Genomic DNA, 27,980 nt, shown 5'->3' with positions numbered 1-27,980 from the left:
TGTGTTTTTCCTTTACTGACACTTTGGTGTTGTTCATTCATTTATGAGACTTGTAACTTTCAGTGGGAAATGATAAAATGGCTCCACGATACTCATAGTTCAGGCTATTCTTCAGCTGTTGAAAAGAGGAGAAGATGAATGGACGAACTTGTCAGTGACCTTGTAGGCTTGAACTTCAGAAAAATCATAAAGTATAAATTCAGTGAGCGTTAAAACTATGAAAAAAAACCCCCACAGTTAGTAAAATGAACCATATTAAAAATGCACATATAACTAAAATGTTAGAGGGAAAGACGAACACTTTAATTCAGGACAGCATTTCTATGAAACAAAAACTTTGAAAGAATTAGAAGATGTGGATTTTTATATGAAGATCATCATAAAATACAAACTTATTGGAAAGCCAGCAAAACAATAAAAGAAAAATATAGTGGAGATTATTCATGGTTGATACAGAGTCTTGTCTCACTTCCTGGCGGTGGCCTTTGCGTGGGGTTGCTCCTTCCTGCGGATGCCCTGCCCCCATGGGCTTTGCTCTCCCTCTGCTGGTTGTGTGCCTCCAGCCACCCGCAGGACCAAGCCTTGTTCTGACTGACCTGAGTTTTGGGGTCTGACAGGAAAGTGGCCATCACTTTCTTGGGGACTTCATCTTCTCAGTCACTGTGTCCTTAAAGAAATCCAGTCTGCCTCCTCAGAAGGTCTGGGTTCCGCAGACAGGACCAGGGTAGGAGAGAAGGGAGCATCCCTTTAGCAACTTAATGTGCAGGTAAGAGATGTTGTGTTTCACTATATGCTTGAGAATGCGCTGGACACAGGATAAATGGGGATAAAGGAGATAGACGTGGTTCATCCCTAGTCAAGTCTAGAGTGACCTGGGGGTGGAGACAAGTCCATGGAGCTTGCACCATGACTGGACATGAATTAGGTCTCATTGGAGGGACAGGAAAGATTTTGCAGAGGAATTGATATTCTGATTGACACAACTGAAAGATGAGTAGGACTCACTTGGGCCAGAGAAGGAAAAGCACATTTGCACAAGAAAGAAGTCATGTGCAAAGCCCCAGGCTGAGAAGGAGGTGCCCGGTTTGAACAGAGAGTCGCGGCTGGACTTGGTTGGGATTCAGAGTGGAGAGGCAAGCCTGGAAAAGAGCAAACGGCTATCCTTGGCAGCTTTGTGAGCTGTCTTCGGGCATTTAGGCTTTATCCTTAAAGCTTTGAGGAGTCTCGGGCTACTAAGGCAGGTAGTGACCTGATGGTGGAGGCTTTTAGAAAAACCACACTGTCCAACATGGTGGGGCATGATTGGTGGGGAGGGTGGGATAGAGGGATTGCTTCGTGGGCTTTTGCAATAACCTGGGTGGGAGTTGGTGGAGATGGTGGTAGTGCCAGTGTGCCCGGGAGAAGTTGATTTTGCTGTGAAAAAATAATTGATTGAATGGGTATGTGCATGTGTGGGGGGTGGGGGGCTGGGTGGGGAAGAGTCTACAGAAAACCATGTCTCAGGGGTGTGGTAGTGGGTAAGAGCAGAGTGATGAGGAGAGAGGACAGTCATGTTTGGGACACATCCATCTTGAAGAGGCTGAGCGCGAGTCAAGTGTTGATGGACCGGGGCAGGTGGCTGTGGGAAGGTGAAGCTCAGTCACGAGAGCTGGTCTGAGGCGACAGTCAGAATGTACTGAGGAAAAGCATGACAGAAGGAAAGATTCCAATAATAATTTCCTCTCATGCTGTGGCCGGTTTGTATTTCTTCTGCTTTATTGAGATATGATTGACAAATATGTCAGCTTTTTAAAGTGCATATCATGATGACTTGATACACATACACATGGTAAGGGGGTTGCAATTGTATGGGGAATATAAAAATAAAATTTATTTAAATAAAAAAATATTAAAAAAATATAATAAACCAAATAATCCACATAAAAACAAAAGCAAGTTAATGAACACATCCATTACCTCATATTGATGTTTGTTAGCTTTGGGAGAGAACACTTAAGTTCTACTCTTTTAACAAATTTCAATTATATAAAACAGCATCGTCAAGAAGAGTCGACATGTTGCTCATCAGATCCTCAAACCTCATTCATTTTATATTGGGAGTTGTGTACCCTTTGCCAACATTCTCCTATTTTCCTCACTCCCCAGTGAGGACCACTTTTCTACTCTGTTTCTATGAAGTCAACATTTTCTGTTTTAACATTCCACATATAAGCGATACCTTACAGAATTTATCTTTCTCAGTCTGTTTTTTTTTCACTAAGATTAATGTCCTTCATCTTCATCCATGCTGGCTCAAAGGACAGACTTTCTTTCTTTTTAAAAGCTTAGTAATATTCCGGGCCTCCCTGGTAGCTTGGAGGTTAAAGACACAGAGCTATCAAGCAATCGCCAACCACTGCAGCACGAGTGTTGCAAACCCCGGTCGGCCTGGGAGCAACCCACATAGCGCAGCAGACCTCTCCTGACCCCCCGCTGCTCCCCTCAGCAGTGTATCTCAGCTGATCTGCCTGTTCTGCTCCCCACTCTGTCTCTGGTGAATCCTCTCACCCCCCCCCACACCTCTGGCTTACACCCCAGTTCTTGTATGCATAAATAACTAAATCTTTAAAAAAATTAATAATATTCCATTGTATATATTGTGTGTACACACACACACACCCCATTTCTTTATCCATTCATCTGTCAATGGCCACTTAGGTTGTTTCCATGCCTCAGCTGCTGTGAACGTGGGAGTGCAGCTGTCTCTCAATGATTTCATTTTCTTTGGATGATACCCACGAGTGGAATTGTTGGATCGTGGGGTAGTTATAGTTTTAACTTCCCAAAGAACCCCCATGCTGTTTCCAGAGTGACTGCATCCCCACCCGCAGAGCATGGAGGTTCCTATTCTTCCCCATCCTCACCTGGCCATTTTTATATCTCTTCTGAATCTCTGGTACAGCTTATTTTTGCAGCTGACAGACAGAAATTTTCTGTGTGGTGATAATGAAAAAAAAAAATGTCAATGGAAGAGAGAAAACAAGATGAAAAGGGAAACTGAAAGTAAAAGAAAGAGCCCCAGAGGCACGTGGGGCTTTTCTGTCCTGCAACTGCGAGTCATAGTCTCTTGTTTCTGCTCACTGGTGTCCCCCGCTTGCTTCCTCTGCTTTCCACCTCCTGTTATTCAAGGCCTACATTAGCCCAAAGTTTTTTCTTTTAATATTTTTTTTACTCAAGTAATATGGCATTATAACATTATGTAAGTTTCAGGTGTGCGTCAGTACAGAGCATCATCTGTGTGGACTCTATTAAGATCATCAGTTGGGGTCCAGTTCCGTCCTTCTCCACACAGTTGACCCCTTTTATCTGGTTCCCCACCCCTTCTCACCTCCCCCTCTGGTAACCACTAATTTGGTCTCATAGTCCACGTGTTTATTTTTGTTTTACTTAGGTCATTGATTTGTTTTGTTTCCGTATGTCTCATATCAGAGTGAAATCATGCTGTGTTTATGTTTTTCCACTTGACTTATTTCACTAGACAAATACTCTCTAGGCCCATCCATGTTGTTGCAAATGGCAGGATTTCATCATTTTTATGACTGAGTAGTATTCCACCAGGTATGTTTACCATCTCTTCTTTATCTGAACATCTGTCAGTGGGCACTTAGGTTGTGTCAGGCTCTTGGCTATTGTCTGTAATGTTGAGAGGAAAATGGGGTTGCATTTTGAATTTTGGATTCTTTGGGTAAATACCCAGATGTAGCCAAAGACTTTTTGTTTTTATTTTTATTTTTTTAATTCTTTTTATTTTTTTTTAAAGATTTATTTTTATGTATTTATACAAGCACTGGGTACAGTCAGAAGCGCGGGAGGGTGAGAAAATTCAGCAGAGCCAGAGCGGGGAGCAGAGCAGGCAGAAGGACCGAAGGACACTGCTGAGGGGAGCAGTGGGTGACAGGAGAGGTCCGCGCGCCATGTGGGACCCTCCTCTGGTGGCCGGGGAGCAGCCGGGGATCGAACCGGCCCTGCAGAGGCTGCGGGCAGATTCGCAACCCAGCGCTCAACCGCTGCACCACTGGGGAGGCCCTGTTTTTATTTTTTTGGTAGGCACAGCATAGTGCTTATTTCTCCTGAACCTCTCATCTCAGCTGTAGTCTTTCTTGTCTATCCAGACCTGTGTAAAGAGAACTTGGGGAGTCTTTGGTCACAGGTATACAGAGTTCTCCTGTCTCTTCAGAAAAAGTAAAACCAACACTACATGTTTCATTAATACAGTTGGTGTGTGTGCTTTTTTCAATTAACTCTACCTCAATAGGATTTTCTCATGCATTGTTTTACAAGATCAAATAAAATTTAAAAGGAAGTTTCTTCTTGAAGAAACAAATCAACCGTTTTAATAACATAGCTTTACCAAGTTGTATTTATTAGGGGAAAAGTAAACTTCTTTGTTATTTACTTTCTGATGCAAGTTGAAGACTTATAATACATTGCTTAAGAAGAATTATCTTTGCTGCCTTATTTATTATTTTTATGTACTTTTTACAGAAGTAACACTGCATTATAACTTTATATAAGTTTCAGCAGTTCATACTGTGAGTATACTATGTATATACTTCATGAAGTTCACCACTAAAATCCCAATCTCTGTTTTAATTGTTTATATCAGATATGTATCTATTCAATTTTTCTTGTCACCAATCTATCACTTCAAAAATTTAACATAATTTGAGCAAGAACAATACCCAACTTTGTCACAAAAGACTTATGGTATGAACATGAGGTTGTGATGCATCTATTTTCATTTTTGCTTAGGGATGATTTCAGTTATACAAATCCAACATATTTTATCTGTTAAACATGTTAGTTCAGGAATTTCACTTGGTTCTATAAAGATACACATCTACAATGAAAGGCCAATCCAAACAGAAAATTTAGCCAATTGGCCTCTGACCCAGTTCAGTTGTCCCATTTTTGGCTTACAAAACTGGCTTTGGGGAGAGAAAGTAAATCAGAGTAATTTTTGGTTCAAATGATCATTGACTATTGACTTCTGAAACTCAGTGTAACCTCATTTTAAAGCAAGAGTTAAAATATATCAGTGTGTACTACATAGACACCGTAGAAGACCCCAATCTAAAAGCTTCTTTGTCATGTCAATAGAATACGCCTTTTGTTTAGTGTTAACAGTTGCCTGGGTAAATTTTGTTGCTAGTTCTAATATTTCCTCAATTCAACTCTATTAATAAGGACAATTCTAAAAATTATAACTATGTCTAGATATTTGAGGCAGTGTGTGGTCTCTTTCTAAGGTTATAGGCTTATAACGCTGCTGTCTGGTTTGTTGGTTCCTATTATTCAATAGAAGAATGCAGATGTTAATTTGATCTGAAGCCTGTTTATACAGTGACTTTTATAATGTATACCTAGAGATAGAGAACCAAGTTTTATGAGATCAACATTTCTTGTCAAGTCCCCACTCCAGCTTATTCTAATTGGGACTGACCTTAAATTGAATAAAGAACAAAGAGTTCTGTAGTTAAAACATTGCATTGCATGCTGCATCTTGCCCATAGTAAATGAGAAAATTGAGACAGAGAATCTGAATTAGGGGACAGATTATATAATCTGTACTTTAGGAAAATGAAAAATAGGTTTTAAAACATAACATATCATCTACATAGTCTAAATTTAAGACATTTCCCCAAGAGATATAAGACTTTAGACATATAGACTATAAAAATGACAATATTTGTTAATTTGTAGATATTTTGCTTACTCAGTCAGACTTCTTTCAATGATAAAGCAGTGGAGGATACTTCTAAATCTTATAGCAGAAGCTATAGTTGGGTCATTGGATATATGTCCTTGGAGCTTAGAGAAGAAGCTTGGGCTGGGAGTATAAATCTCTGTGTCATCTGCCTTTAATGGCCTTGGACCATATAGACCATGGGTATATTCTCTTGTGGTAGAATATGGATAGCTAGAAGAGAAGATGACTTGACACTGAGCCCAATGCATCTGGTTTCTCTTGGTTGGAGGCAAGGGAATCTGCAAACACCTCTGGAAAACTGCAGACTGAGAGATGAAGGAGCTGGGGGTATTTTGTGTTTTAGAAGCTGAGGGGACAGCATGTTTCAAGATGAAGGGAGGGATTGTCAGAAGCTCCTGATAGGCCAAGAATTATGTGGACTGAAGATATTGTTGATGTCAGCAATGAGAGTCATTGGTGACACCAGAGAAGCTGCTTTTGTGGGGCAACGAGGGTGGAAAACAGATTGGAATGGGTTGAGCCATGCGGGAGAAGTGAGGAAATGGAGACCTCAAGTGTAGACATAATGTCAAATGTAGACATCTCTGAAGGGTTGAGCTGAAAAAGAGTGTAGGATGTAAGGCAGAAGTTGGAGAATGATATTTGATCAAGTATGTAGATACTAGTGTGTAGATATATTTAGTATGTAGCTACAGGCTAGTGTCCATATATGATATTTTTATGGACAGATTTGTACTTAATAAAAACCAATGGGAAAGAAGCATTTGAGTGAAAGAGGTTTGATTAAAAAAAGACAAATGAAAGAGAATTATAATAAAGTAGTAGCAGCAACAACTACCAATGTCTATTGAGTACTTTTAAGTAGGGCACTGTAGTAAACCCTCAGCACACAGTCTCACATTTAATTTTTAAAATAACGTTGTGTGGTGGGTGCCATCGTTTTCTCTAGGATAGAGAGGAGCTAAGATGTTGAGTCACCGTGCAGTGTCCTCTAGCTAGAAAGTCATGGACTCCCTGAAGCACAGAGCTTTGCTATCACCGCCTCCCACCATTTCCGACTTAAATTTCAGTGTCCTGTGCTGCCACTCAATATCGACTTAAATATCCTTTGTGTTAAGAGAGGCTACTTTGAAACTCTTTGTCAGAATGCGCTAATAGATCTATTTTGAAAATAATTCCAGCGAGTGACCTGGGTCAAAAAATAAAAGTCTTATCTGTTGAGAAAATTTCACCTTGTGAGTGTATGCAAAACACTGTGTCCCAAAATAGAGGCTTATGAACTGAAGGTGATTTGCTCAAACAACTCCCCAAGCAATTATGGAGGCGGAAATAAAGTCTAGGAGAGTTGTGTTTTGTTTTGTTTTCTTTTTTTAAACACAAGGACAGGAATGATGACGGGCTGAGGAAGCAACACAGCATCCTGAGCATAGTGGTCAGCAGCCTGGTTCCTGATGAACAGGGTGACATGAAAACCCTCTCTGGAAGCTTCCCTGTGGACTCTGACTGGCTGAGTTTCCTGAAATTGTATTAATACTGTCCTTTTACTTTTACTAGGGCATAATGACTACATGTGTCCAGCCACCAACCAGTGCACAATTGATAAGAACAGAAGGAAGAGCTGTCAGGCCTGTCGGCTACGCAAGTGCTATGAAGTGGGCATGATGAAAGGCGGTAGGTGCTGCGACTCGGGGCCTGGCAGCGGGTGGTCATGCCCTGGAGGCCCCTGCAGTGGGTGGCCCCCAAAGTGGGTGTCCCGTCCATCACCAGTGCTGGCTGTCTCTGTTCTACTAACCAAGGGAACTTAATGTTTTCTGTTTTCCTCTCCTTATTTTTCTTGGCCACAGAAGTATTTTTATAATATGTTTTATTTAAAAAGTAGGTAGATAGAACTAAAACTTCTAACTTGCCATTTGCATTTTATATTAGAAATGTAAATAATGATTTTGAATGGAAGGTGTTTGGAAGGTAGCAGTGGAAGGACAGGCCGACTCTCAGTGAATTAGTCTAGAACTGTTTTTCGGTGACTGTGTATGTTGCTCATGCTAGAAAACACTATCTGAGAATAGCCTTTAATTCAATTGAAACTTGTAAATAGGAGAGCTAAGTAACTAATTTATAATCCTTCCATCGTTTCACATCCCTTGTGGAATTTGACTTTCAATAAAAAAGCAGCTTTCTCCTGTGGGAGCTTATGAGACCAGCACTCGCATGAGCCCAGCATCTAGCGCGGCACTGAGGGTGAGAGGTTTACTGAGCATTAGCGACCCCAAGGCATTCAGGGTCCATGTGTGGGGGTGAGGTCGGGTGGTGGGGGTGGGGTTGGCAGTGGGGTGGAGGGCTTGCATCACTCATGGATTCAACCTTCCTCTTTTTTTAAAAAAAAGATTTATTTATGTATGCATACAAGAACTGGGGTGTAAGCCAGAGGTGCGGCAGGTGAGAAGGTTCACCAGAGAGAGTGGAACAGAACAGGCAGATCGACTGATATACACTGCTGAGGGGAGCAGCGGGGAGACAGGAGAGGTCTGCTGCGCCATGTGGGTCAGCTTACTGGCTGGCAGGGGATCAAACTCATGCTGTAGTGACTAGCAGTAGCTTGATAGCGCTGTCTTTAACCCCTGTGCCATCAGCGAGGCCCCTTCCTGTTTTCTTATATGAGGATCCAGTGCCTATATCTGGGAGTGTTTGATGCTCTGTGAATCTGGTGTCTTGGTGGCTCGATCCCCTCATCTTCTTGGAACTTTGGTCCAAGGAATACGTCTGCTTCTGAACAACCTTCAAAATGCTGGGAGGGAACAGTGGGAACATGCGATTCTGACAAAGTCCCAGATGTGTTTAGAGTCAGGACAAGACAAAGGGAGGGCTAGTTGGTGGCCGAGGCTGCCTGCTGCAGGCAGATGGAAAGAGGGGAGAAGCTTTCTGCAGGAGGTGAGACTTGGGATGAGTTAAGGGAGAACAATGTTGTTACAAAGCAATGGTGATGGTGCAGTAAACTTTGACTTACTAATCCTTGGATGGAGAGGGGCAAAGGATAAGCAGGAATGGGGAGCAGACACAGGCCTGTGGAGCAAGGAGGTAAGACTGCTCAGCTCCCTGGTCCCTGGTCAGCCTTCCAGGTTGGAATTTTAAATGCAGCATTTGGAATAAATTCTCTTGATGAACAGATGAAATGTGGAACATACGCATTGTGTGAGCTGTGACTGTATGTCTTGAGTGTCTGAAAAAGCAGCCTTAATTCAAAGGGTAATTAATTCCAAGAATTTAACAGCCACATTCAGAAAATGACACTTTGAGTCATAAATGGCTTAAATATTTAAGGAATTCATCTTTCCTTGTGCTGTTGGAAAATTAGTGAGGCCTAATTAAACTCCCAAAAAGCTCCTGAAGGTAACTTGAAAAGTGACAGGAATGAGGACTATAACAGCTACATGTCAGAAGTTTAATGTAAAACAGTGGAGTTTGAATTTAATATTCTTTTTTGGTGATTGAAGATAGATTCAGGCCAGCCTCTCATATTCATTCTTTTGCTGCACTGAAATAATCTACATGTGAATATGTCCAAAACATTTATTCTGAGGGTACCCATACCTTGACCCCACTTCATAAAACAATATTTTTCTTAAGTATATTCATATACAGTCTGGCTGCATAAGTATAAATTATGCTTATGCATATTTAATAAAAATGTTAATAGGCAAAGACAACATGAAAGTTTGTACTGTTTTCAAACAGCACTCTGGCTAATTTGCACATAGCCAGTCATTGTGCTCCCATACACCCATACATGTATATTTATGACTGAAAATTATATACGTATATCTGTATTAATTTGCTGCTATAGTAGTCTGCTGGCCTGCATGTCAATACCACAGACTGGGCCACTTTAACAACCGATGCTAACTTGCTGTCTGAAAGTTCAAGATCACCGTGCTGAAAAGTTTGGTATCTGGAGCGGCTCTTCTTCCAGGCTTTTAGGTGACCGTTTTCTCTCCTCAGAGAGTCCTCGTGTCTCTTCTCGGCAGCCATGGGCAGAGAGGGAGCAGTTGCTGGGGTGTGTCTCTCTTCTTCTGAGGATCCCAGTTCTAGCAAGAGGGCCTCGTAGGACTTCACTTAACCTTAATTTCCTCTTTAAAGGCTCTGGCTTCAAATATAGGCAGGCCATGAGTTAGGGCTACAAAATATGAATTTTGGATGAACAAAATTCAGTTGATAACATCTGTCACAATAAAATAGCACAGACTGGATGGTTTAAGCAATAGAAATTCCTTGTCTCACAGTTGCGGTGTCTAAAAGTCTGAGATCAAGGTGTCAGCAACTTCGGTCTCTCCAGAGGCCTCTCTCCTTGGTTTGCTGCAAGCTGTCCTCTCCCTGTGTCCTCATGTGCCTTTTCTCATGACATGTTTTCCCAATGGTTTCCTCTTCATCTGAGGACTAGGTTCCCACCCTTATGACTTCATTTAACCTTTATTATCTCTTTAAAGACCCTATGCCCAAGTACAGTCACATCATCAGGCACTGAGGTATTAGATATTAATTAAATCTAGATTTTAAATTAAATTAGATTTTAATTAAAATCCTATTTTAATTAAAAAATTCAGCATGAATTTTTTTTGGAGGTTATAATTCAATTCATAAAAATATTTCAAAGAGATTCCTCAGTGATTGTTCAGAATCTGTATAACATGAAAACATGTGTTTTTCTGGGAGTTTATGTCAGTGCATCTGTTTTATGCCAAGTTGTAAAACCATAGGTTGTAAGAACATCTCACTTTAATTATGTCTAAAGTGTTTTCATAAAACAATGTAGTTTATTGTCTTCTGCAACACAGTATACTACATAAACCTCTGACACCTTGTGTAACAGCTCCCAGAATCCCAATGAATAAAGAATTTACAACCAGAAGAACAATTATTACTAACTCAAACATTTGCAATTACTCATAAAGAATAAATGTCACTGAATACATTTTTACAACACTTTTTTATTGGTTTCACAAGATATCAGTTTCTTAACCAGGCTAGATCTCAATTGGAATATTGAGTCTCTATAGATGAAATAAATTGTTTAATCAGATAGAGGAGAAAGATCATACACCCGCTACTTTTGAGGCAAGACTGGATAAATTTATTGAAGTGTGGTATATGTCAGAGAGAGTATATGATTTATCTACATGAAGAAATTATTTTAATCTATTATAATTACGACTTACCCTGAAATTCCAGACATCATTATAGGTTTGGTTCTGAACCAAGATATTTCAGTACAATGCAAGATTTAAGATGTGTTTTAAGTACTGCACTTTGCCATTTTAGTGCATTGCAGGTCTCTGTCTCTGCCTACTTTAGTTTTTCCTCTGCCTCTCTCTCCCTAATATTCCTTCTTTAGGGAGACTTTCCCTGAGCCTAACATTAAGTTAGTTCTCTGTGTTATACCTTTTATAACAAACAACTCTTTTCAGAGCTCTGTCCCTATTATTGATAGTGATTCAACATCTGTTTTCCTCTATGGACTGTAAACTCCATGATGTAGGGTCTGTTTACTGATCTAGTAGTACAAGAAAGTCACAAAGTAAGTGTTCAAGGAACAAAAGAGTATGGTGCTGGAAGGAAAAAAAAAAAACACACAGACCAGTGGAGTAGAATTGAGAGCCCAGAAATAAACCCACACCTCTATGGACAGTTTATCTATGACAAAGGTGCCAATAGTCTACATTAGAGAAAGGAAAGTCTTTTCAACAAGTGGTGTCTGAAAATTGGTCAACCACATGCAGAAGAATGAAACTAAACCACTTTCTCACATGATACACAAAAGTGGACTCAAATGGATAAAAGAGTTGGTTATTAGAACTGAAACCAGAAACTACATAGAAGAAAACAGAGACAAAACAATCCATGACATTGACTTAAGGAATTTCTTCGTGAATTTGTCTCCAATAGCAAGAGAAACAAAAGAGAATATAAACAACTGGGACTATATGTAATTAAAAAACATCTACATAGTGAAAAAATGATTATTAAAACAAAAAGACTCCTTGCTAAGTGGGAGAAAATATTTGCATGCCACACACCTCACAAAGGGCTGATATCCAAGATATGCAAATAACTCATACAATTCAACAAAAAGAAAACAAAAACCCTATCAAATAATGGGTAGGAGAGTAAAAATAGGTACATCCCCAAAGAAGACATACATGACCAACAGTCTTATGAAAATATGCTTATCACTACTTATCATCGGGGAATGTAAATCAGAACCACCATGAGATATCACCTCACACCTGTGAGAATAGACCATATCTAAAATTCCAGAAACTACTGTTGGCAAGGATGTGGAGAAAACGGAATATTCGTATGCTTTTTGGCAGGAATGTAGACAGCTCCAGCCCCTATGGAGCCCTGGATGGAGGTTCCTCAAAACAGTAAAAATAGATGTATCATATGACCGAGCAACTCTACTCCTAGGTATCTTTCCAAAGAATGTAAAGACACTAATTTGAAGGGCTACGTGCACGCCGATGCTCATTGCAGCACTATTTGTAGCAACCAAATTATAGAAACAAGCTAGTGCCCAAAGACAGATGAGTGGATTAGGAAGACGTGGTCTAGACACACAATGGAGTTCTTTTCAGATCCAAGGAAAGGTGAACTCTTGCCATCCTTGACAACATGGGTGGAACTGAAGGGAACGATGCTAAGTGAGATAAATTTGAAGGAGAAAGATAAATACCAAATGGGGTCACAAATAGGTAGAGTGTAAAGAAACAAAACCAAGAGTCAGATAAAACCAAACCAATAACAAACTGAAATCTCACTATAGAATTGAAACTACCAGAGGAGAGAGAGAGGGGGGGGGCAATGTGTGGAGGGGCCTAGTGGACTATGGTGCAGGACTGTGGGTGCCTTGGTGTGCATTGGGAACAGCACCTGAAGGGTGTGATCTTATACCTTTCAGTCACATACAGTGTTGTAAACCAATGTTTCCTCAGAGAGAGAGAGAGAGAGAGAGAGAGAGAGAGAGAGATGCACACACGCACTCAGACCAGTGGCCAGGGAAAGTCTATTTGTGTGTTAGTTAACTGCTCTGGATTTGTTCAACCTAGAACGTTACTCAACCCATCTGACTTTCAAGGTGTATCTTGTTATCTAAGAATATGTTATCCAGCTTGATTTGGTGGAAAGGGGAAGACTCCAGTGCTGGAATTCCTGACCCAAATACTGACTCCTCCTCAGACTTGCTGAGCAATTCTTTTATAGTCACTTTTATGAGCTTCTTTCTCTTCAGATGTAAAGTTAAAATAAATAATTTTTACTAAAGTTTATTGTGAAGTCACAATTCACCACATGTGGAAGTTTGAAGTACCACACAAGTATTATCTTTTCTGTTTTCTATTAGCTCAATACTTAGCACTGCTTTTTTTATTTCCAGTTAGAAGAAAGAGGATGGCAGTTTTACCAAATTGCAGCTGTAACATACTTAATTCCTTTCTAGGGAATAAAAATCTTGCTTAAACACATCTGATTTTCCCTCTTTCTTTTTTATCTCATATGCTGATTGTAGCTTTATGATTAGTGAGATTTGTTGTTTGTCGTTTTATGATGCCAGAGGTTTCCACAAATTTGCTGAAATTTCCTTAGAATAGACTGAGAAGTGTGGTGGTGACAAGGCTTTAATTTTTCAGATGAGGAAATTGGCATACAGAAGTGAGTTGATGTGTAGACTCATACACCACCAGCCTCATTGTTTCCTTATAACATTGAGAAGATATTAGAGATAAAACAGTAGTTTCCCAGTAGTCTTTGTTTTTCAGTGTTGCAGCTTCATTTTGAGAGATATTCCTAAACAAAAGATTTCAAATATTAATGTGATTTTAAAGTGTGGAAATAACATACTAATCAAATAGATGGGGGAATGCACGTTGTGTTTCTAGGAAACTCTGGAGAACTGGAAGATAAAATATTTTCTTGTTGTGTACTTTTGTTGCCTAAGTTAAATATTTATCAGTATGGTTTACTTGAATTTGTTTTATTGATGAAATGAAATCCCAATCTAGAAAATTAGGTTACCTTTAATCGTAGATTGGCTATCTTTCTCTAAAAGTAATCAATTAAGTGTTGTTAATGAGTGTAGAACTTACTCAGTGAATGAATATGTAAATGTGAATTACTGTCCTGGGATTATCTAATATTTGTGGAAGAGTTGTAGCTGATGTACACAATGTTTTTTGCAAGTCAGAATTGGGAGTTCCTGTTTATAATTTGATGTAAGAAAAATGTTAAAGAAATCTTGTTTCACTGAACCAAAGAGATTCTAGTTATTTTAGGTAGCAGCATATATATTTATGATATTAAAATTATTATTTTACTAATTCATATTATAAATATTTAATTTATGTAGAATTCCCCCATGTTATCATTTCTTTTTTTTGCAAACAAAGAAATATTCTGAATCAAATGCACTTGAATCATATACATGTATGTAATGTTTTGTAACATTTAAAGCAACTACACTCTTCTTCCACGAGCAGCAGCAGATTCTTAACATAATAAACAGATAAAAGTTCACTTTGCATAACCTTTATTTTATGTGGTATTTCTTTTTTTTTTTTTTTAAAGATTTATTTATTTATTTATGCAAGCACTGGGTACAGTCAGAAGTGCGGGAGGGTGAGAGAAGAGCAGAGCAGGCAGACTGATGAAGTACACTGCTGAGGGGAGCAGTGGGCAGCAGGAGAGGTCTGCGTGCCATGTGGGACCCTCACCTGCTGGCTGGGAATCAAACCGGTGCTGCAGAGGCTGCGGGCAGTTTTGCAACCCAGCGCTCAACTGCTGCGCCACTGGGAGGCCCCTATTTTACATGGTATTTCTGAGAAACCTCATAAGAACCCAAGTCTTCAAGGAACACATTTGCAAACCACTGATCTAGTCTAATCCCATGATCTTTTAGAGAAGAAAACTAAGACTAGAGAAATGAAGTGAATTGATCAAATCTCAGAACTACCTCGTAGAAGAATTGAGCCTAGAATCTTAGGTTCTAGATGCAAAATCCGTTCTCTTTGTACTCCATGCAACAACTCACATGTGACATGAACAACAATTCATTAAAAATATAGGTGGTATATAACTAAATTAATGCATACAGACACATACATAAATCCAGAGAAATGAAATCAAGAGAAATCAGAGCATCTTATTCGAAACTTCCAAATGACATGATACTATCAACACTTCTTTGATGACTTACTGACCTCGGGGGCAAAGGGAATTAGGCCTAAGATTCATAGATAACCTATAAATGGTTTTCTGTTTCTGCTTTAGTAGTGATGGCTGCAGTGGTAATGGGAGGGAGTGAAGGACATGTCGGGACTAACTGGATTGTAGAATTTACAGGAAAGAGGAGATGGAGAATCCATGGTAAAGAGTAAGGATGCTTTGGTGGCATCTATCTGAGGAGGGATCAGCCTGTCTCCCTAAATCATATGTAATATTGTGAATCAATGTCATCTCACTAATGAAAAAGAACAAGAAAATAGTAGATGGTGAATGACACCACTGGGTTCAGAAAAAAGTGAGTGGGAAGAAACCAAAATATAAGAATCATTGTGACAAAATTACAAGGATAGAAGAAATTAGATGTCCATTACATTTCTTTCCATTTACTAGGCAAGAAAAAAAAAAATGAAATCGCTGGTTGTTCTCTCCAAAATTCAGTAAAGGCCAGAGATGTGGTGCTCCATCCTGCCCTCGGGTGCCTAATGGGGTGGAGGCAGGCTAGGCCCTGTGGCTGTTAGTGCAGGTGGGAGAAGCATGGCAGCAGGCTTCCCAGTGCTTTGATCCTGCTAAGAAACATACTGTCTTCATAACTCTTGATGTAGATCAAACAATTTTCTTATAAATTTTGCGGAGTAGGGAGGGATCAGCTCAATTCAAAGACTGATATACCTAACTGACCAGTCTGCTAAGCCTACTTCGTCCATGTTACCAAAGACCTCCACCTTGTCAACTCCAACATTCAGTCCTCAGACCTCTTCTTGACCAGTTGGCAGCATTTGACAAAGTAGATAATCCTTTCTCAAGCAATTACCTTACATATTTAAAATTTACTTTTTTCTCCTACCATCTCTAAACTCTTGATTATTTCTTCATCTCGCTCTCTCTTCACCTCAGAAACCTCAGTTTGTTTATTAATGTCCACTAGTTTTTAATTGGTGTTTTGCTTTGTCAAATTGTCCGCTATGTAAATATCTAATATTGTCACTCTCATGTAGACTTGCTTTACTACCCATAATCCCCTCTAACTCCTTTTTTGTTTAAATGGCAGCATTTCATCTTTCCTTTTGGCTTAATAATATTCCATTGTGTGGACAGACCACATCTTCTTGATCCATTCCTGAATCACTGGGCACTTAGCTTGTTCCCATGTCCTCGCTATTATAAATTATGCTGCAATAAACATTGTGTAGCATATGATTTTTTTTTTTTGAGTTGATGGTTTCAGAGTTTTTTTTTTTTTTTTTTTTTTTTTGGATAGATGCTCAAGAGTGGGATTGCTGGGTGAATGCACTATTTCCATTTTTAGATATTTAAAGTAAATCCAGATTGCTTTCAAAAATGGCTGAACCAGTTTACATTCCCACCAACAGCAAAAGTCCCTCATCCTCTCCAGCCCATGTTGTTGAGGGTCTTTTTAATATGTGCCATTCTCATGGTTGAGAGACAATACCTCTTTGTGGTTTTGACCTATACCTTCTGATTTAAAGCAGTGCTAATCATTTTTTCTTCTATTATTCTTCTGGATAGCCTATTTGGTGCGTGTCTATTGAGATCAACTTCCTGTTATATACTTTCTTTACTTGCCTTCCAGGACAACACATGTCTTAGTTTTCCTCATACTCCACCGTCCTTTCTAGGTCTTCTGTTTCTTCTCCTCTGCCTGACCCTGATCGGCCCAAGGTTTAGTCCAGGGACCTCTTCTATACCTACCCCTTGGTGACATCCTCTGGTCTCAGGCCTTTAAATGTTTTTCATATACTGTTGACTCCCAGATTGGCACCTAGAACTAGAGTTCACACCCTCTGCCAAGTCTCTGACTTCTGATGTAACTGCTTTTCTTTACTTTGGTGTCTAATAAACATTTCAAACTCAACTTGTCCAAACCTTAATCCTTCTCCAGTATGCTTTATCTGTCATCTTTCCCATCTTAGCTAGTAATTTCATCTTTTGAGTTGCTTGGACTACAAGACTTGTTGTCTTTTACATCTTTCTCCCACACCTCACATTCAGGAAATTATGTTGGTTCTACCTTCAAATAATTTCAGAATCCGACCACTTCTTGCTACCTTTACTGTTGCCTCTGTGACCTGAGCCACCAGCATCTTTCCCAGTGTGTGGCTGATGTCCTAGTACTTTTCCCCTACAGTCTATTCTGTATACATTTATTGTAATGTCTGCCTACAGACACATTAAAAATGGGAAGCAAATTACAACATTTTTCTTCTCAACATCTTACATGCTTCCCTTTCCTGACTCACCCAATGTCATCACAGTGGCCATGAGATCCTCCATCACTCACCTCTGCTCCCCTTTTACCTTTCACCTCTTTCTTATTTCTCTCTCTTGCTCTCTCCACTCTAGCCACATGGACAGTCCTACCTGTCAGGTACAACCCTGTCTTGGGACATTTACTCCAGTAATTCCTTCTCCTTGGCGTGCCCTTCTTGGGATACACATGTGCCATACTCCATCACCTCCCTCAGATTCTTTGCCCCAGTGGCAATTCATCAGTGAGGCTTACCTTGACTACCCTATTTAATAGAGTCATTTGTTTTATCCACACATTCCATAGCACTCCCAGTCCTGATGTCCCCCATCCTGCTCTACCTTTTTTATTTTTCTGCTGTCTTTTCATCTTTGAATGCACCATATAATTAATGATTTTTATTGTTTGATGCCTCTCTCCCTTATTAGAATGTAATCCCCCCGATGGGAGCTTAACAAAACAAATAAAACATATTTGAATATTTTGTTCACTAATGTATTGCAAGCACTTAGACCTATGCCTTCTATAATATGCAGTCAATAAATAGTTGTAGCATGGATGAATAGAATGAATGAATAAATCTGAAAATATATCATCAGTGTACAGTTATAAATAGATTAAACATTCAGAGTCCTGTTTTTCTAATTAAGAGAGAATATCCACTTGGAAATTAAAACCTGTATAGTAGTTATCTTTTACTACTCAGGAGAGCCTGACCTTGAAATCTCAACATCAAGCATCCAACAACAAGCAGCTATTACTCACTGTCAGGGAGACGGGCCTGGAGATTGCTGACACTGGCGGGGAGAGCTATCTTATATCTGGGGGTTAGCTGGCTGTTTTGGCTAGAGGTGACACAACAAGGATGAATCAGCTGTGCTCACCTGTCTTCACCTCCATCAGCTAGTCCCGTCATGATAATGGCACAGCCACAGGGGAGCCAGTGCCCAATCACAAGCCCATTTTAAGCCTTTGTTTGCATGATCTGATGATAATTAGAAAATGGCCAAAACAAGACAAATGTCTGAGCCTTTCACTTCCTGACGAGGGGCATTATGTGGCAAAGGTTGACACCTTGGGGCCATTTTTGCAATCTATCCCTATGACAAATGTGAGCTTTTTGATTTTGGTCTGAGAAGTAGCACAGAGGAATGGAATCTTAGACTTGGAAGGGACCTGTGGATTCATTCACTCTTCTTTCCCACTCAGTGTAGGGAAACCTGGGTAGCATTCTTCATAGTGTGTGTTGAAATGCTGAATATAGCTGCATGTTTTATTCATGGCTCTCTACACTATAATCAGTGGGCAGAAAGCCTAGGAGTATCTGTGAACCAGTCCTTCTGGAGAATATAAGCTCATTTCAGATGTGCTAGATACCACCAATTTATTCAGATGTGAGTTTAGTATATATGTATATTGTGCTGTAATTTCTTATGTATGGAAATTCAAAAACAATTAAATGTAAGTCTAGGTAATATTTCGGTAGAAGTACTCTGCAAACATAAAAATCACAAGATACTAACAACTGTCTTTTTATTTTTATTTATGTTATAATTAGAATACTTATTTTATGTTTCATAATAACATTTTGATTGTCTCTTTAGAGCTTATATTCGGGAAAAGAGAACTTCATTTATCTTTCTAAGAAGGACCATGTCTTACCTCTAATGTTAGAAGACATGCTGACAGTTTTTAAAGGTCAGGGAAAAAGTACAAAAAGATCTTTCTTGTTCCATTAATTTGCTCTTGCAAAAGTGAATTGTTTTTGTCATAATGTTTGGACACTTTCTGTGGGTAAAACCTATATAACATGAAGAACTTCAGGTGCAGTCATTGAATGAATGAATTGCTGTCTTTAAATCCTGTGAGCCTAAGACTTCACTAATTTTCATGTGTTTAATTTTGTTCCCATAATTGTGATTAGGATAATGGGTGGTATCTTGAGCTGAAAAGAACTAAGATCACCTAGTCCACTTCTTTGTTATTCAACTCATTGTTCTTGTCCTAGTAACACAGCGAGTTGCCTGCTCTGCCAAGAAAGCAGGACTGCTGACTCTTGGGTCCATGCCCTGGTTATTGTGCTGCGTTTCTAGCAGACCTATAGTGATTTTGCTCACCATGAAGGAGACACACGCATTCGTGAGATGTTAGTATCACATAGATCAACATTATAACTCAAAACAATCACTATGGACACACGAAACTATACAGTCTTCTTCATCAAAAACTTTAATTAATGCATTTGACTTAATAACACAGCAAAAGTACCCAAATACATGCATACATAGAATGGGATGGAAGTTTTTTAAAAGAAATTACTTAATGGTTAAATACTTAGTGTGTTACTTAGTATTTAAGGTAATTTAAAAAGCATTTTCTCCTTTGGGCCGAAGAATTTCCCCTTTTCAGATAAAAATATTACTTGGTGTAAGCCTGTCTATTTATCTGAAATGTTTAATCTATTCTGGTGTAAAAGAAAGTAGCTTCATCAAGGTGAAGGGTACCTGGCTAAAGGTCAGCTGGATGAGCCTGGCTCTTCTGAGGATTCTTGGGCAATTCACTCAACTTGTCTGAACTCAGTTTTCACTGCTGAAAAAATGGGTTTAACTCAGCAGTCTCTAAAGTATCTTTAAAATTTAATATTTTTTGTTTCATAAATAATGGCAAAGATGTGGAGAGAAAGGACCCCTTGTACACTTTGGTGGGGATGTAGGCTGGTCCAGCCCCTGTGGAAAACAGTAAGGCATGTCCTCAAAATATTCAAAACAGATCTTCCATATGATCTAGGAATTCCTAGGTATATACCTAAAGAATCTAAAAATACTAATTGAAAGGGAAACACGCACTCCCAATTTCCTTGCAGCACTGTGTTTACTTTACATAGCTAAGCTGTAGAAACCACCTTCCGTGCCCCCAAATACATGAGCTCATAAGAAACATGTGGATATAAACAAAATAAAATACTAATCAGCTCTCAGAATGGGTAAAATCTTGGCATTTATGACAACTTGGAGCTGGATGGGATTATGCTAAGCAAAATGAATCAAAAGGAAATAACTGGATGGTGTTACTTGTATGTGGAATATAGAGATATCAAACAAAGGGATGAGTAGTTAACTGCTGACATAATGCTACCTTAATAAAAGTATGTTTCATGATTTAAGTCAGATTAATATTGGAAAAGTGAAAATATAAACCTAAAGGTAGTATATGCAAGTTTCTGGATATGTATTAGGAAGTAGATGAGAAATTTGCAGAAACTAACAACTGGAAAAACCTGTTGGAGAGCACAAAGCTGGTCTCTTCATTAACATGGAGAATAGATCTATTCTGAATAGTGAGGGTAACAAAATGAATTTGATGTTAATAATGATAGTAGTGGATGGTTATAATATTTGTACAAATTATGAGGCCTCGTAAATGAAAAATTCAAGAACAAAATGTGCTGAGATAGGACTTTGAGAAGATAACTCAGTGCTTTTCTGTTATTAGAGATGTAATAGTTAAGTCTAAGTTCCAATTTCCATGACCAGGTAAAATTTTCTAGTTTCTGCCATGTGAAACAGAGAAAGGAAGAAGAAGAGACACAATGAAGTTTGAGATGTTCTTCATTAAATATCACATGAGCTAGTACAGTGATGTTTGTCTGAACACATATTCAGCAGGTATAAACCAATGCAACAGACTTCTTGGACATCACAGAAATATATGCCAGTCTCAAGAGATCCTAAAAAGTGCAGAATTATTTATAAAGATACATTTGGCATGTGCCAAATGTTTAGTTTTAGTTTAGTTTTAACCCGACTGAGCAAATAAAAATTAGTGAGAAACACACAAAATGATACTTAAGGGTCCATATCTCAAATAATTGCTTTAAAAGACTATTATTATATTTATTTTTTATAAATACACATTAATACAAAATTTGTATTGGCTGTTTTATTTAATAAGTTTTACATAAGGAATGCCAGAATAGTCCAAAATTCTTAACCTAAATCACTTACATATAACTTTTATTGAGCATGTACTTTGTGACATATTGGAGACACAAGGATTTTAATGTGGTCACCATCTGGTCTCAGAATGTAGCACCCTCATGGGGGAGACAGTGACCCCATAAAAAGATGCCCAAAGCTCTTCATTCCCTAAAAGGAGCTCAATTAGAGTTGGCCATAAAATTCTTGGGGTCTGCTCACCCCAAGTCTTGACTCCATTGTTTTCAGGAATCAAACAAGCTCAAGTTTGCTGGCTGGCCCTTTGTACTTTGTGATTTTGACTCTGGCTAACGATCTTGGGAATAAAGTTCTCTCCCCTCCTAGATTTGTGTTTCTCTTTGTTTGTGGGCCTGAGTCTTATAGAAAACAGCTATATGAAAACCCCAACTAACTCATCAGGCTGTTGTGACAAAGGTACGAATTACATTTTGATAGTTAAAAGTTGGCACACCAATATAAAGTATTATTTTTCACCTGTGGTGTAGCATTGTGGTTAAGTTTTGAACTTTTGAAATCAAAAACGTGGATTCAAATTTTAACTCTGTGTAAAAATATGTGGCCTTGGGCAAAATATTTAGCCTCTCCAGACTCTAGTTTCTTTTGTGTCAAATGAGGATAATCATACCTACCAAGTTAGGGTGTACAAGAATTAATGTATAGCTTTTAGAATTGCATCCCTGGCTGGGGATGGAACTTGTGCTGCAGTGGCTCCGGCGATAGTTTGATAGCATTATGTCTTTAACTCCTGTGCCACCAGGGAGGCCCCATCATTACATTTTTTAAAAGATTTATTTATTTATTTATACAAGAACTGGGGTACAGGGCAGAGGTGCGGGAGGGTGAGAGGATTCACCAGAGGAAGAGCGGGGAGCAGAACAGGCAGACTGACGAAATACACTGCTGAAGGGAGCAGTGGGTGAGACAGGAGAGGTCTGCAGCGCCTTGTGGGAATCTCCCTGGCCTGTTGGGAATCAAACCCACGCTGCAAAGGCTGCGGATAGCTACACAGCGCTGTGCTAAACCCCGCTGCACCACCAGGGGAGGCCCCCCATCATTACATTTTATCACGGAGTATTGAGTAATTAATTATTATGTATTCACTTGAGTTTGGATAATCAGTGGTATATAAAACACAGTACCCAGCCCTGGGGAACCACCTGCCGTTCAGGGTTCCCCAACTTCTGTATCACTCCTGTGTTTTCAAGCCCTGCCCTGCTTTCTTACCAAACCTGTTTGCGCAGCAAACAGATATGCTCATTGACCACAGACATACCTTGTCTCTGTGTGTCTCTCTTCAATCTGTAGTTAGTTAATCATACTTACTAGTAATAAATTTGCATTTACTCCAGTCTTTCTCTGACTCATTTAGGATTCCCTGAGGTCCTAGCCTTTCCCCTCTGGGTCCTAAAATAGATGACTGGATCAAGAAGATGTGGTCCGTATACACAATGGAATATTACTCAGCAATCAAAAAAGATAAACTCATGCCATTTGCAGCAACATGGAGGGCGCTGGAAGGGATCATGCTCAGCAAAATAAGCCAGAAAGAAAAAGAAAAATACCGGATGGTCTCACTCATAGCAGGAATTTAGAAAACCTAAATTAGGGACCAGGAAAAAGACTCATTATAATAAAGTAAAAATCAAAATCAACAAGCAGCTATAAACCAGAGACACACTGTGGTCAAAGTAAGGGAGGTTGGGAATTGTATGGGGAATATAACCAAGATGGAAATGCATACATTGTGCAAAAATGAAAAGTGATGTAAAAAATATATAAAATGAAAAAAATGAAAAAAGCAAGACAAAACAAAACCTGCCAACTTGGGTGCAGGCTGAGCACTGTGGCCTGCAGTCCAGGCCCGCTGAGAGAGCGGCTGGCGCCATCTTGGCTCTGGGTACCTGCTCGGCCTCAGCTCCCCCGATTGTCACAGAAACCTGGATGTCTGCTCTCAGCCTCACCTCCTTTTCTAATCTTTGCCATCACCCCCTCTCCAGAAAATGTTGATCACTGACTTCTCGTCCTTTATCTGCTGCTCATTTTCTCTGACTCTGTAAGTAACTACATACAGACTTTGCTCTCCCAGAGCTATGCTAGCCACTCAATCTCTGCTTCTCATTCCCAGCCTGGCTTCTCCAGGGGCAGAGTTTGCATGCCCGTTAAATTCTGAATCTTTGATTGTCTGCTCCACCAGCACCCAATCAACCATTTGGCACTGCATTTAATTATGAATATTTATTTGTTGACTGTGTAATTGAATGTAATTGAATGTGTCAGATAGAGGTGAGTCAAGCTAACAACTTAGTGTCAACTTTAAAAATATGTTTATGTGATATTTACCCAATTCGACTTTAAATTTAAATTATCACTGTATAGAGACAGTCATTTTTTGGCTTATTCATAGTTGAGTGATATTTTTATAAAGATTTTTTAAAGATTTATTTATTTATGCATACAAGAGCTGGCATACAGGCCAGAGATGCGGGTGCTGGGAGGATTCACCAGAGACAGAGTGGGGAACAGAACAGGCAGATTGAGTGAAACACACTGCTGAGGGGAGCAGCGGGCGAGACAGGAGAGGTCTGCTTCGCTACGTGGGTTGCTCCCTGGCTGACCCAGGATGGAACTCGTGCTGCAGAGGCTTCGGATTGCCTCACAGTGTGGTGCTTAACCCCTTGCGCCACCAGGGAGGCCCCTGTAAATATTTTTATTGATGGTGAATGCAGTGATACAGAAGAGGGACAAGAGGTTGTTTATCTTAGTGTTTAGATAAACCATTCCCTTGGGGATGTCAGTTATTTGGATCACGTAAGCATGACTGAAGTAATACTGCTATTTTATAATTATCTCTCTATCCTCTCTCTGCAGAGTGCATAGATGCCTGGAAAATTTATGATGTAATTTTAAGTGTGAAATGTAATGATACCAAATGCTGCAACTATCATAACAAATAAATAAAACTGTACAGTAAGTAAAAGAAAAGCAACTTTTAGGGACTAAAGTCATTTCCAAGATAATTAAAAGAATCTCCTTATTATTCAATTATTTTAATAATCCTCAGTGCCACAGGTAAGGCAGGCTATCTTGTTGGTGGCTGAAACTTTTAATAGCTATTTGTTTTGAGAAGGCCTAGGCATGATCTCTCTTGTTGATAAGAGTGTCTGTTTCATTTTTCCTTTAGTATGTACTTTTAGGCTTATTATTTTGTTACCTAGAGGGCTCAGAAATGTGCATTCGGTGCTGCCATGGGGTTTCCTATGAAGTACTAGCTTGAGTGTGACACTCCCGTTAGGACTTTCCAGGTATCTTTTCTTGCAGGCAGATATTTGCTATCTTTATATTTTTAACATGTTCACACATATAGTCTTATTCTTTGTTACTCAATATGGTTTTAATTCATTAAATGAAAGAATTGAAAAAACAAGTTTTGAGTTTTTATTTCATAATAATTGATTTTGAAATAAATGCCCTGGGGCTCCAGTTCAGCATCTATTCCGAGTCCTTCCTCCAGTTCAGTGTTATCCATGTGGGATTGATTCGCCTCATTGGATGTGTTGTTTACTCCCAGAAAAACGGAGGACTCTGGCTTTTAATAGTGGCGATGGGCGGGAAGGTGCCATCCTTGTCTGTCCCATAGTCACTGAGTGTATTCTGCAGTTTCATCCACTGTGGAGGTGGTGGAGGGAGTGACAGGACAAAGGTGACTTCTTTGATTTCAATTCAATTAGAAAATTAAGGAATTTTCTAATTGAAAATTTATGATGATGCAAGAGCAAGCAGCAAAACAAAACTGTTAAACAGCAGTATAAATGCTAGCAACGTAAGTTTAAAGAAGGGTGAGACTACTTAGGAAAGAAAACACCGTAAGAAAGCCTGCAGGTCCAACCAGGGGAGAGAAACAGGAAAGGTGGAGCCGGCTGGAGGCCAGCCAGGGCACGGCACCGGAATTGCTTCGAGCCCAAGGCTAAAAGGACTCTACTTTAAAAGACAGATAAACTCTTGCCAATCGCAGCAACATGGATGGAGCTAGAAGGGATTATGCTCAATGAAATAAGTCAGAGGAAAAAGAAAATATTGGTTTCACTTAAAGGAGCAATATAGGGGAACCAAATAAAGGATCAGGGGAAAAATAACAACAATAAAAAAAATTAACAGGCAACGATAAATCAGGGACATTCTGCAGGGAAGGGGCAGGAAGAGGGATCAAAACAGGGGAGGGGAGAGGACAAGGGACTGTGGTGACGGTGCATGGGTGAATTGGTGGTGGGAATTCTATGGGGACTACATCGAGAAGAGAAAGCAAACATTGTACAAAAATGAGCAATGATGCAAAATATAAATAAACAAACAAATAAATAAATTATATTAAAAAAAAAAGACAGGGAGGAGCCGGGAGGGTGAAGACTGACAGCAGGCCGAGGTGTGGTACTGAAACACGGGCTCAGACTGTGTCAGAGTGTGGGAAGCTGGAGGATGTGCAGTGGAGGATGTGCAGTGAAAACGAGAGCAGCTGCACATAAATGCTTAGCATGAAGCTTAATTACACAAAGAGCTGATGAAATGCAAGCAAGACTGTTGGGCCAATAACAGGAAACAGGGGTTTAAACTTCAAATATAAACATTCAAATATAAGGAGGCATCTCAAATAACTGACATATTCTTATAACTAAGGGCTTCAATTAGGGACATAATCCTCAAAAACAGACGAGATTTGTAGAAGGTGCCTTTTCTTTATATATATTATTTTATTACATATATGATATCTACATAGTATGTATTATATTGCGTACAGTAACATTATATGGAGAGTGATATCTATATAGAGTGTGTGTGAGAGAGACAGAAACAGAAAAACAGAAGAAACTTTTGTATTTAAAGGAAGTTATTAAATTGTTCCAAAACTTGGGGCATGTGAGGATTTAAGGAAAAATAGAGAAATCTAAGGAAGATTTCATGAGCACAAGTATAACTTATAGGCAAACTAACTTTTTAAATTTGAAAGTAGACAGATATTATCTCAAGATTTAGCTTTCACCGTCAAAATCAATCAGCTGTGAGCTTGCAGTGGCAACCTAAATCAGTTTTCACTGTTCGGGCCCACACCCACTTCTGAAGGGTGATTGAGGACAGATGTAAAATATCTAAAGGTCAGTAGATGAAGGCATTAACAAAAAGCTGTTCTTATAAAGAAATTGATTAAATTAGACACTCTTCAAAAAGTATAACAGATTGAGAATTAGGAGATATTTCAAAAACTGCCTTCTTATGTCGTAAAACAAGTAGAGAAGAATAAGTCCAAGCAATCTAGTCTGTCCTGCCTTAGAATGAATGTTTACTTCATCACTTGAGGAAATTAAAAGCACAACTTTTTTAATAAAGCAGGTCACTGTTTTTAAGAAAGTATATTAAAGTTAATTTTGATCTCAGAAAGAAAGAGCTTAAAATTCCAAAATGGAAATTTCATAGCCATTATTAACGTAAATTTTAATTACCATCTAGGACTTCTAAAACTTTTAAAACTAGAATGAAATGCAGTAGATAAATGTTAAAAAGTGATGAACTGGATTTAAAAAATGATCCCTTAAAGAGACACATAGAACAGCTTTTAATTCTTTTTTTAATTAATTTATTTTCATACATCATTGTTCATTTTTGTACAGTTTTTGATTTCTTCCCTCGGGTAGTTTGCGTGGTTCTTCCACCATCACAGCACCCGTGACCCATCACCACAGTTCCTTGTGCTCTTCCCTCCTCTTTTTGAGTCCTCCCCACCCTGCCCTGCTGGATGCCTCAGATCTATGGCCAGTTTGTAAGTTTTTTTTCCCTGACCCTTTGTTTGGTTTTTCTATATCCCACCTAGAAGTGAAACTTATATGATACTTATCTTTTTCCTTCTGATTTGTTTTTCTTAGCATAATCCCTTCTACCTCCAATGATGTTGCTGCAAATGGCATGAGTTTACCTTTTTGATGGCTGAGTAGTATTCCATTGTGTATAAATACCACACATCTTCTTGATCTAGTCAGAGTAATCCATCTTTATGTAGTGTTTTTGAGGAGTCTCCCATACTCCATACAGCTCTCTATAGTGGCTGGATCATTTTGCATTCCCACCAGCAGTATAAGAGGGTTCATTTTCCTCCACCTCCTCGCCAGCATTTGTGGTTTCCAGTCTTTTGAATATGGGCCATTTTCACTGATGTGAGGTGGTATCTCATTGTGGTTTTGATTTACATTTCCCTGATGTTAAGTGATGTTGACCATATTTACAGATACCTGTTGGCCATTTGCATTTACTCTTTGGAGAAGAGTCTTTTTAGCTTTTCTGACTGGGTTGTTTGCTTTGTTTTTGTCAAGTTGTGAAAGCTCTTTGTAGAGCTTTGTTAGCAATCACTTATCAGCTATATGGTGCGCAAATATTTTCTCCCATTCAGTAGGATGTCTCTTCATTTTGGTTACTGACTCTTTTGACCAACTTTTAATTCTTATGTCCAAATACTATAGCAACAAAATGCCAGAAAGAAAAATACAGAAACACTTGGTTGTCTATTCTTATTGATATTTCTTTATGAAGTCTGAATTTTAATTTTAAACTATTTTTGAATTGTTAGTATAATAATCTAGTATGTATCTTGTGCTTGCTTTGTTTATGGTGCCTATACATAGAAAATTTTTATTTTATTTTTTAATTTTTTTAAGAT

At 39.0% G+C, this 27,980-nt stretch overlaps 1 protein-coding gene across 6 annotated transcripts in view; it reads left to right on the top strand.

Annotated features, from left to right (window-relative positions):
- ESR1 (estrogen receptor 1) overlaps positions 1–27,980 on the top strand; it is a 385,356-nt gene that overhangs the window by 196,465 nt on the left and 160,911 nt on the right. For all 6 annotated transcript variants that reach the window (XM_054697951.1, XM_054697952.1, XM_037520654.2 and 3 more), the window contains one exon: positions 7,304–7,420. In XM_054697951.1, the coding sequence (XP_054553926.1) occupies positions 7,304–7,420 (117 nt within the window). The remainder of the gene's footprint in view (positions 1–7,303; positions 7,421–27,980) is intronic.

Source organism: Talpa occidentalis, unplaced genomic scaffold, assembly GCF_014898055.3.
Source record: "Talpa occidentalis isolate TD23 unplaced genomic scaffold, MPIMG_talOcc4v2.1 talOcc4.2, whole genome shotgun sequence".
Lineage (NCBI taxonomy): Eukaryota > Metazoa > Chordata > Mammalia > Eulipotyphla > Talpidae > Talpa > Talpa occidentalis.
Note: the sequence above shows the minus strand (reverse complement) of the source record. Positions and strands in the feature narration are given on the sequence as shown.